The 12,583-nt window shown below is 39.3% G+C and overlaps 1 protein-coding gene across 1 annotated transcript in view; it reads left to right on the top strand.

The window, feature by feature from the left end:
- Window positions 1–5,584: 5,584 nt before the first annotated feature.
- Window positions 5,585–12,583, top strand: part of LOC109210639 — a 47,142-nt gene continuing 40,143 nt past the window's right edge. The window contains exons 1-2 of the mRNA XM_019374092.1: window positions 5,585–5,600; window positions 6,840–7,169. Coding sequence (XP_019229637.1) covers window positions 5,585–5,600; window positions 6,840–7,169 — 346 coding nt within the window. The remainder of the gene's footprint in view (window positions 5,601–6,839; window positions 7,170–12,583) is intronic.

Below are 12,583 nucleotides of genomic sequence, written 5' to 3'. Positions count from 1 at the left end.
TTCCGGGGACCCGCCTACACCTGACAGGACATAACAGTAGAATACTTCTGAATAATATTAATTACGACGGCCGACAAGCCTCACATGTACCGCCACAAATCACTTACATAACTTTATCGCGCTAAAGGAACTGATCACTGCCACCAATATGCCAATTCAACTATGGCTAATCAATCTATCTTCCTCCAATTTGTTCTTGATTGCCTTAGAAATAATAATAACTCCATCCAACACATAGCATACTCCATCCGCACTTATCTCGAGAGACCTTGACTCACGAGACCATGCTGTCTCAAATCCCACGAACCATTTCATACCTCACCATTGCCACCATGCAGGTCAAAACATCATCGAGCCTTCTGGGAACCTCCTGATAAGCTGCTACAAGGCTTGATTCTTAACTGTATCTATAGGCTCGAAGCCATTAGGCACCACACTTTACCCCTTTGAATCCACTAGGACCATTGTTGAGAGCCACCCGCTCTGACTTGGCCCCGGATATAATCAACCCCATAAATCTTCTAGTACATGAATACCCTCTCGACGAAGCACCCGGCAGAATCACTTCCCTTGAAACCCACATCTATACAAGGCGTAAATCCTGAATCCTTCCCCAAGTCTAAACATGGGCCAATAAGGCCAACCATAGCACACCTTTAACAATTCCTCTGCTCAAATCACCGCTTATGTCCTTTTCGTAGCTGAAATGACCCATCAATATGCTAATAACCAGAAACTTCGCAAGTAGTTAACCATTCAACCCTAATCATAGGCAGTGGGGCTCTCCCACTTAGCTTGAAGCCATTATTACACAACTCTGGACTGCACCAGGATCCTTTATTTCTTATTGGCATAACCTTGCGCAATCAACCGACAAAATCCTCGAAATCTTTCTGTAAAACCCCTTTTTATACTATGAATCATCAACCACATTCGCACGACTGATCTCCTTGCTGTATAACCAATAGAATTTCCGCAGAAGCTTCGCCAACCATGGAACTACCGATCCGCTCACTGGAGATAACCCACCTGTGGGATTTACGTGCCGACGTCTGCCAATGCTACTACACGGGGTGCAATCTCCACGACATTAATGACCCATCCTGAGTCCAAGCTCACTCTCTAGCTGCACAAGTCCATTCATCTCTCGTGGACATCAATTAAGTGTGCGGCAACATCCTTCCAATTCAAAGTTAGGTTGTATCCTTCTTCATTTCAAGCAGCTCCTTTCCGTTATATCAATATCCTGCCGCCTAATAGCCCATACTCCAAATTAATCCTCCCTAATCAACAACCACTTAAAATTCCCAAATCACTCCAAACTCTCCCAATTTGGTGAAACTCACCCCTCTAGTCGACTACTCGACCTTTGCTTCTTATACCTGGCCTTCTAGAAATTTTAACCACCGCCTGATACTCCCCACATGTCCTTCCTTATCCTTTGCTGCTCAGTTGTTGCCTTGAATAAAATCTATCTTCATGGCACTTGAACCCACAACTGTTGCTAACTTTAAACCTTTCTGAAGATCATTTTCCTCGAACCGTCGATATTAGGAACATTGATTCAATCCTTCACCACCGCACCCCGCCATACTTAATAGCCGTATCTTCAATGCTACTTCACAATATCTTGCCCCGAAGGGGAATTGTAGAAGATCATAACACCGGCGAACTTAGTACATTCAATTGGGACAACTATACCTCATCATAGAAGAAAACTCCACCATGTGCGCAAATACCAAATCTCATTACTCCATCAACCCGAATCTGCACATTCTTAGTCTGATTGCCTTTCCTCCGCCAGAAGTAAAATACCGAATCTCTGAATCATGCACTGAGTAAACCTCCCTTCAAGTCATTCTCTGCCCCGACACGTAGGCAAACATCCTACCATCATATCAATACTGTGGAACAATCGTTCATAGCATCATGGCAACTTGTGCCTAGCCTCAAAGCTCTTAGAAGTACCGCTACTGAGCTGAAACGACAGAATATCCTTCCACAAGGCCACGATAATAGCTCAGACAACTATGTAGGGAGAAACATCCCGCAGCACCTCGGTAATACCATTACAATTCTTCCATTCTCGATTTATAACAAGCGGTTCGCGTCGCGTAGGATTGAGTAGGAAGGAAGCAGTGGCACAAGCCTCTAGGAATCAAATCGCACGATGAGGAATCAAGAAGGGAAGTACTCTTAACAGTCCTGCAGCCTCCCGAAGATAAGTACAGACGTCTCCGTACCGATCCGCGAGACTTTACTAGACTTGCTCATGACTCGTGAGACCCTAGGAACCTAGTGCTCTGATATCATGTTGTCACGAACCAAATTCCACTAAAGGTCATGATGGCGCCAGACACCACTGTCAGGCAAGCCAAACCAAAATACTTAATTAAATCCTCATTTTAATACTCTTGAAAACTATGACTTTTCTTCAAATTTACCAATTTATAAGATAATCGTCTTAAATCAAATTAAATAATAAGCAGTTGATATAAAAATACTTTACAACCATCCCAGAACCCGGTGTCACAAGTGCATGAGAAATTTCTAAGAAAACTCGAATAAAGTACAACAGCTGTCCGAAATACAATTGGACAGAAAATAAATAGAATCCTGAGAGAGGCTATACTAGTTGTGGGTCGCCTCGAGGAAATACAGCTCACCTAGTCTCCGTGTCAACCATGCTGCTACGCCTGCTAAGCCATTCGTGGCGCATGTGCCTGTGTAACAAAAATGTACAGAAATGTAGTATGAGTACAAAAACAACGTGTACTCACTAAGTATCCCACCTAATCTCGAAGAAGTAGAGACGAGATGGCAACTTCGACACTTACTAGAGGTCCAGTAATAATATTATTAACGCGATGACTCACAGATTTATTAAGAACAATAGTAGATTCAAGTAAATTACTAATCAGGTAAAAGTTCCTCTTTATTAAAAGTCTCCGGATTCATAATCCATTAATTAACAATTATCTCAAGTTGGGAGAGCAGATATTGGTATCAAAAAATATCAAAGCAAGCAATACAAGCATGCGCAACTCATGCCGAGGTCGTACGGCCGGATCCAACAATATTTAAAATGTGCACTGCCGAGGGTCAAGCGGCCCGAACCATAGATGCATCTATTACCCCGCTCCTGAATCATACATGTGACGCGTTCGAATATAAATAAATATGACAATCAGTCAATCCTGAATTTATCAGGGAACAATTATCCAAGGAAAAGCCAAATTCTCTTTGAATAAGTCAAGAAAATGGGGTGTAATCTTCTTAGAAATTCATTTACCAATTCAATAGGATTTAGGAAATTCAATTTGTCAATATGATCACAGATATTCCAAGTATAGCATGCTTTCTGGGTCCTAGACTACCCGGACTTACACATATTAGTAGCTACGCACGGACTCTCGTCACCATGTGCGTACGTAGCCCCCGCAAATAGGAGCATATAACAAATTATTTCACCTATGGGGACAATTCCCTCTTACAAGGTTAGAAAGGAGACTCACCTTGCTCCGAAGATCCATAACCGGCATTCCACGCCCTTTCGAAGACTTGAATCGATGCTAAATACTCCCAAAACTAGCTAATGATTATGCAAATTCATTAATATACGATAAACTACTCATATTAATCCAATTTATAATAATTCCTAACCCGAATCGAAAGGTTGACAAAAACGCCCTCGGGCCCACGTGCCCGGATTCTGAATTTTTTTTAAGATTAGGCTTACCCATGACTCCATGAACTCAAATATATGATTTTCTCTTAATTCCATACCCAAAATCGTGGTCAAATTCCAAGAATATCAATTTTCTAGCTTTTCCCTCAAACCCCAAGTTTTCCACAAATTTCCATTTCCAAATCCGTATATAATAATGTATTTAACTCAAAACTAACATAAATTACTTACCTCATGCTTGGTGGTCAAAATGGCACCTAAAAGTTGCTCCAAATCGGCTCCAATGGAAGAAAATGGGGTTGAAATGAACCCAACACCCGATTTAAAAGAACCTTACTGCCTCCAGCATTTTTGCATTTGCGGTTAGGGGACCGCATCTGCGGTCCCGCATCTGCGCAAAATGGGCCGCATCTGCAAAAATGGGCCAAAGAGCTGGGACCGCATCTCGGTCTCCAGGCCGCATCTGCGGAGCTGCTTCTGCGGCTTGGGAGCCGCATCTGCGGTTCCTGGCCTGGCCTGCCCTGGGCCGCTTCTGCGATGGGAAGACCGCATCTGCGGTCTCGCCTGTGGTCCACCAACCGCAGGTGCGGTTATGACACAAGGAGTAGCTTCAGCACTTCCCAAAATTTTATTTTCGATCCGTTAACCATCCGAAATCGACCCGAGGGCCCGGGACCCCATCCAATCATACAAACCAGTCCCAAAACACATTATGGACTTGCTCGAGGCCTCAAATCATATCAAACAACGCTAAAACCACGAATCGACCTCCAATCCAAACTTTATGAACTTTAGAATCTCAACCTTCTACTTTCGATGTTTAAACCTATCAAAGCACGTCCGATTGACTTCAAATTTTGCGCACAAGTAATATTCAACATTACGGACCTACTCCAACTTCCGAAATCGGATTCCGACCCCGATATCAACAAGTCCACCTCCGGTCAAACTTCTCAAAAACCTTCAAATTTCTATCTTTAGCCAAATGACTCCAAAATGCTCCACGGACATCCGAATTTACTTCCAATCGCGCTCCCAACTCCAGAATCACCATATGGAGCTACTCCTAGATTCGAATTCCCAAACGAACATCGGTAATACTGAAATGCACTGAAACCCAAACCTATGAAATTTCTTCCAAAATGCTAACCTCCAAAATAGGCGCCAAAACGCTCCCGGGTCATCCAAAACCCGATCCGGGCATACGCCCAAGTCCGAAATCCTCATACGAACTTGCTGGAACCTTCGAATCCCAATTCCGATGTCGTTTACTCAAAAATCCAATCCTAGTCAATTCTTTCAACTTAAAGCTTCCGAAATGAAAATTCTCCTTCCGAATCCCCGAACTTCCCGAAATTCAATTCTGACCACGCGTACAAGTCATAATTCCTGAATTGAAGTTGCTCATGGCCTCGAAGTGCTGAACGGTGTGCTAGGGCTCAAAACGATCGGTCGGGTCGTTACATGATGGATATTTAGATAAATATAAAGTTCAGTTAGTAGCAAAAGGATTTTCTCAAAAACAAAATATAGATTATTTTGATACATTTGCACCAGTGACTAGAATTTCTTCTATTCGAGTTTTAATTGCCTTAGCTTCAATCCGTAAGCTTTTTATCCATCAAATGTAAGTTATTTTCTTATGTGTGTGTGGCCCAATAGGTTTAAGGCCCATAATTAATATTTAATTAATTATCAAATCTAATCCGTCTGATTGGTTACTTGATCGACGTACCAGATTTAGTGAGAACCTCTATAAATTTGTCCCCTCCCCACCCATTAGGGTTACCATATTTTTATTGTTTTCTTTCTTCCATCACTAAAGGCGGAGGTAACGAAAAGTTAGGGCAAGGGGCGAGAAATAAATTTAGCGATTAACGCTTCCGCTTCACGATAATGGATTCCGCTTCAGGTATGTTTTCTATGATGATTATATGTAAAATTATCATGTTCAAGATCCTGGTATGAATTAAAATTTATGTTAACATGTGGTATCATGAGCCTGGATTGCTTGAACAGATAATCTTCATCACAACTAATTATGAATGCGTAGTTGTTTAGAAATCATGTGGTGCCTTCGGCAATTATGAATCATTGTTTAAATAAATTATCATGATCGCTAGATGCTGTTTGTGGAAAATAATGCTGAACTCTAATTCTTTAATTACTTTTAAGATTATGGAGCAACTAAAAAGAGGGAGTAATTGACAAAAATTATGAAAGATTTTGGTCTCTACTTTTCGAGAACGACAGCCTTTGAAGTTGTGCTTACTGTGGAATTATAAATGTAAATTAGGCATAAACTGTATGTTTACCTGTAGCAGCATCTTTTTTCCCCAACACATTGGCCTACTAAAGTGAACTTTAAACAAAGATGACTTGCGATTTAACTTTATGAACATATGCAATCTTAATATATTTTTGACTACTTCAGTGACAATATTTTATTCCTAAAAGTTTTTGGAATGCAGTAATTGTACGTAAATCCTTCATTGTATTGACTGTGATTCTGGTATTGTATAATAATTGATGTATGTGTCTTAAAATTATATAGTTTGTTAATTACCAAAGTCATCAAACTAGAATGTTTAATATTTTATACATACATCAAATTTATGTTAATTTTATGCATGTATTAATGCTCATATAGTTTGTTAGTCACCAAAGTGATCAAACTAGAATGTCTAAAATATTCACATGCATAAAATATTCTGATATTTATTTTATGTGTGCATTTATGTTCATATAGTTTGTTAGTCGCCAAAGCGGCTAAACTAGTATGTTTAAGAAATTACGCATACATAAAATTATAATTTATCCATAAAATTAATGAAATGCCTATAATAAAAAATTAATGGATAAATTAATTTTCACTATTGCTACAACTTAAGGATTTACCCAAAGGTGAATCAATTATTCTATGAATAGTGAATATGATGAGGTATAATTAATGTTCTTTAGTCAAATATATATTGTCTGTCCAAAGATGGCATATATATTTGGCTAAAAATATTTAATTACCTATTAAAGACTAAATGTCATTTAATTATGATAGTGTGTCGTAGTATTTTCCCAAAGGAGAATTGCGATATGCTTTAACTGTTTTGTTGAATCCATATTGATTTTTTAGCATGTATTATCTATTTTTCAGCTATTACTTTTCATTCGCTTGCTTCGTCTGTTACTGTGTTCAACGGATTGAACTTCTCGGAATGGCGTGAACAAGTCCAGTTCCACTTAGGTGTGATGGATCTTGACTTGGCTCTGCTGAATGATAAGCCCGCTGCCATTACTGATTTGAGCAGTGCGGATGAGAAGTCTTTCCATAAAGCATGGGAACGCTCTAACAGGCTAAGCCTTATGTTTATGCGAATGAATATTGCCAACAACATTAAGAGTACTATTTCACAAACAGAAAGTACCGGGGAATACCTAAAGTTTATGGAAGAACGTTTTCGTTCTGCAAATAAGTCTCTCGCTGGTACACAAATGGTTGAACTCACAACCATGAAGTTTGATGGGTCGCGTAGTATGCAAAACCACATCATCGAGATGACTAACATTGCAGCAAGACTTCTGTCGCGCCCACTTTTTCTCGCGAAATCGGGTTTATGATATTTGGGAAGACAACTCGTTCTCTTTTGGGAATTGGGTTTAATGGAATCGAAGAGTCGCCACCTAATGATTTAAGTGCATTAGGACACTTCTAGAAGAGTGATTTTGGATAACCATAGATAGGGTAAGGGCTTGAAATTATTCCAAGGGGAAGGTGTTAGGCACCCCTCAGAATCCACTAGTGTGGTTCCCGGCCAAGCTATTATTGTGACTTAAGGCGCAAGTAACACATAAACAAGTAGGTCTTCAAATAAGAGGGGATTTTTTACATAAAGGTTAGAAATAAACAAAGTCGGAAAGCATTAAAGAGAGTTGATTTAGAAGAAGCGCTTAAAGGATTTAAAAAAAGAAACAAAGAAACAAAGGGAAGGGGGTCCTAGGTTTATTAATAATATGGATCACCCCATACAACATCTGGTAATCACTCTTACGCGTGATGTTATCGCGTGGTCATCATATCCATATCTACCCTTTCCCACCCTTTTAAAGTATTAATGCGCGGAGTGGTCTCGTTTACTTATTGCATGCTATTACCCGCCCCAATCCTATCAGTCCCGGAGGTACTTGGGACTACTAATCCTAAAGGGAGGAGGTGTTGGGCTTATTTGTGGTTTCAAAAGGTAAAAATGCTAAGGCGACAAATAAAACACATATAGCATGTTTGGGGGGAGAAGCATATAAACAAACAAAAGGCTCAAACTGACCTCCTTTAAGCAAAGAAAAGCACATAGTTTAGCATGTATTACACATACTATTTAAGGGTCTGATTAAAACTTAAAAGCTGGGGCAGGCTGATTTATCACATATTTCCAGATAAGAAGTCCGAATTAGGCTTGCCTGCTGGTCGTAATTGAAAAAGACTGATGCAGTTTAAAAACTTTACCCTAAGGCTTGCCTAGGTGTGGGACAAAGCTCCAACAGACATGATATCTACTAATTTCTGAAAAGAATGAAATAGATAGAATACATACTGATTAAGAGGGGTTACCAAATTATTAAAGAAAAGCAAACTTTAGCAAAAGTTACAGGTTCTGCAAGCATTACTACTGGTTTTAGACTCATAAGCGAGCGAAAAATGTTTCAGACTTGGTTGATAGTTCCTATAGGCATGCTCTCTACGCGTTGTTGATTTTAAACACTTTTATAGTTATGGAAAAAATGCAAAAAACCTACAACATGATATCTAGGTGTTACACTTTTATTACGAGCATTTTTGCTATTCAGACCTATAACATGTTTGCTTAACGAGAAGTGGATATGCAAGAATCAGAAAGGACCTATAGGCATATTTTCTACATGCACGTGCATCCTATAGACATGGAATCTATGTGTGAACATGCTTAAATTAGAAGTCTTATTGACATGGTATCTATATGAGAATGCTGAAATTAGAAATCCTATAGGTAGGTTATCTATATGAGAATGCAGGATCTTATAGACATGATAGCTATATGAGAATACAGGAATTAGAACTTCCTATAGGCAGGTTATCTACCCATTTTGCATACATGGTTACCCCTCCCTTTTCACTAGCCATGCCCAAGAGTCTTATTACAAAGTTATTACAACCCAAAAGAAAATAAAGAAAATACATCAGAAATTAAAAGTACAACCAAGGAGAGCCTGATTCAGACTTCCTGTCTTAAATAAAACCTACTCCAAAGATCAGATTTCAAAGCCTTTCTCCCATTTGGGGGTGTGTCAAAGTTCCCTAAGAGTCTCACATGAACTCCGGGCAGTGCTTACACCCCAAATACATTACCAGATTAGGACATAGTGCAGTGTGGAAGATTCAGCCCTCAAGTGTCAAAGTTCAGAGGGAACTCAGGGTCCCAAGGCAAGGCTCACAGGAGGGGGGGCAGAACCTAATAACTAAGAGAGGGTGCAAGTGCAGGATTCTGAAAGGGGAAAGGGGAACGGGAAACAGTTCACATTGATACACATAGGGGTATAGGGAATGAGGAGATAGTAAAGGAAAAGCAAAGGCAGGCTGGTGGGGCATACTCAGCAATGAGGAATGCTGGCCTACCCCGTAAGCCTGTTAGAATACATTGTTTAGAAGTTAGGATCCTTTAAGGGATCAAGTTCAAACCATAGACAATAACTTGCATATTGCCATGTTTTAAACTGCAACTCACAGCACATAAGGGGATAGGGAGCACGGGTTCATAGCAGAAACAAACAGAAAAAGATTAACATGCTAGTTCAAATAATTAATTTTGTAGAAGTAGTAAAGTAGGCAGGGATACAAAAAGCTGTAAATAAACACATTGTGATGATGTTGAAACTTAAATTAGAACATACAAGTTTCAATGGAAACAAACAAAGAGAAAGTGCAGTAGTCTTGTGAAAGCCACAGAATAGACAAGAAGAGAGTGCTAGTAAGAGTTCAGAAGAGATTGTAAAGTAGTAGTGGAGGATTGTTAAATGTGTCTGCTTTGTGAAAAAGGGTCGTGTATTTATAGTGTGAAAGTCATGAGGAAATAAGGTAAGAAAATAATTGAAGAACTGATTGTCAATCAATTACGCAAGACTCCTTTTAATTAAGGGATTCAGATTCAAACGGGTATAAACCAATTAAGGAAAGAAATTAATCAAACACTTTGTGCAAAGTAGGTAATTAGGGGTGAATACATAAGAGTTTTATTTAAAAACAGAATTTCGAAATACACGGTTGTGCAATTAAGGAAAGAGAATCAATTAATAGCCAAGAAATCAGAGGTCATAGATTTCTTATGAATGAACCGAGTCAAAAGATGGGAAAGGTTTTTAACTTAAAGGAAATTAGCAAACATGGAAAGGGAATCAATTAGACCCATATTCAGAGGGGAGTATCCACTAATTACTGATTTAAAAACTACTTTAGAGGGAAGTTCATCATATATAAGGAGCCTACAAACACGTTAAGCATGAAAGAAGACTGTAGTGTCATTGTAAAATCAGTAGAAAATCCAGTATAGAAGAGTTTAGCAAAAGGTCAGAGTCATATGAAAACAAAGAAGTCCAAACTCAATTCAAAGACTCGAAGTCAATCTCAAAGAATTAGGGGTTTCGAAATAAAACCCTGATTCAAGCAAACCATAAAGCAAAGATGAGAGGGCAGGCAATTGAATCGAAATCATGTTTAGAAGTTTCAGAAAAGAATAGGCTTCTCCAGCAACATAACTCATGAGAAAACAAGATAGATCGAAAAGAAAGATTTTAAAAAGTAATTTTCGAAAGAAATGTTAGGGAGATCGTTTGATAACTCAAAGAGAGAACATATACCCCACAGATCTAAAGAAATAAGAGAAAACCTCGAAGGGTTAGGGTTTCAGAAGAACCCTAGAAATGAGAAAGGCTTTGAGAGGTTATCGATCTGAGTCGGAGAGGTTGGAATCAGACTCAAACAACTATAGTATGCCGGAGCAAAGCCCGAGATGACCAGAGAACCTTGAATCAATAGAGGTGTGGGTGAAAACCTTCGAAGTCAGGCCTCGAATCTTCAGGTATCAAGCACATAGGAGCAATAGGAGGTGTGTATAGGGCTCTCACAGCATGGGAAGCCATGGATTCCAGTGGGTTTCACGGTGGGAGATGGTGACACGATTAGGGTTCAGAGAAGGTTCGAGAGAGTTTGAGGGGGTGAAGGGATTCAAAGGCGGCTGGTTAGGTGAAATTATTTAGGGTTAAGGGGTTTGGGAAATTAAAAAGGAAAGAAGGGATCGTGGCCGTTGATCATTTTGATCAACGGCCTGGATTTATTCGGGAGCCGGGCGGGTTGGATTAAATTGGGTCATGGGCGGGTAGTTTAGGAATTGGGTCGGTCCGATTGAGATTGAAATTGGGTTAATTGGGGTGGTCGATTTGGGCTAAAATTGAAATAAATAGGGCTAGATTTTAAATAGCCACTTTTTCCCTTTTTATTTTATAAAAATAGTAAAATAATTTCAGTAAACAAATTAAAGGTACTAAATCAATTAATAATATATAAATTAAATTAAAAAATAACTGGAATTAAATTGGTAATTATAAACGTAATAATTCTTAAAATAGGACTATATTACAATTATATGCAGTTTAGCTTAAAAAATACTAAATAAGTTTGTAAAAATGTGCAAAAATTACCTTAGCTATATTTTGGGATAAATATGAGAATAAAATAAATTAATCACCAAAAATGATAATTTGAGGAATAATTATTGGTTTTTTGCTAAAATAGGGCAATAAATTGATTTAAAAATCCTTTAATAATTAGGAAAAATACTAAAATATTTGGACACATTTATACATGCATACATATGCTATTTTGAAAGGGTTTTTGCATATAAAAAATATACAGGGAAAAATTGGGTATCAACAGCTGCCCCTCTTTACCCGGGAAGGATGAAAGAGTTGTCGGGTAAAGATATGATGGCCAATTTGACCGAACGGAATGGTTTGAAGAATTTGACCGTACTCTGATTCCTGAGCTGCCTACATATCCCTGGTCTTACAGGAATCAGGCCATATGTAGTTCAGGATCCGTCGGCGGAATATTCCGATGGAGGCCTTTCAAGAATGGACGCGATATTCAGGTTGGGAGGGATGGTTAAAGTCTAATATGACTGCGGGAACTGGAGCGGGATCGCTCCTGTTAAGACGGCCGTTGCTCGCCGGTTTACCTGCAAATAAACAATACACGCGTATATCGTGCATAAATTTAAACATGATGCAATTTCCCGTTGGACTATGAATGTTGTCCTTGGACGGTTAGGATGACGTCCTCAGACCATGACGTCCTGGGCCATGAAGCGTATAATAAAGGATTCGCAGGCCATGAAATGATGCTCTCGGGCTATGAGAATGATGCCTCCGAACGATGATGCCTTTGAATAATGATATGCAAGAGATTAAAGGGATCTTCAGGCCATGACATGGCGTTCTCGGGCTATGAGAATGATGCCTTCGAACAATGACGCCTTCAGATAATTTGGCGATTTTTCAGCCCATGAGATACAGTAGGTGGCGATCTTTCAGCCCATGAAAGCGTAAATAAAATGGCGATCTTTCAGCCGTGCAAGTGTAAATAAAGGTGGCAATATTTCAGCCATGCGAAATGTAAATAGAGGTGGCGATCTTTCAACCATGCGAAATGTAAATAGAGGTGGCGATCTTTCAACTATGCGAAATGTAAATAGAGGTGGCGATATTTCAGCCATGCAAATGGAGGTAGAGCTTAACCTCGGAAGGCAAAATGGTAGCCTTATGCAATGCAGGAAATGCAGATGGAGGTAGAGCTTAACCTCGGAAGGCAGAATG

Source organism: Nicotiana attenuata, unplaced genomic scaffold (genome assembly GCF_001879085.1).
Source record: "Nicotiana attenuata strain UT unplaced genomic scaffold, NIATTr2, whole genome shotgun sequence".
NCBI classification, from domain to species: domain Eukaryota; kingdom Viridiplantae; phylum Streptophyta; class Magnoliopsida; order Solanales; family Solanaceae; genus Nicotiana; species Nicotiana attenuata.
This window is presented reverse-complemented; position numbering and strand designations above follow the sequence as displayed.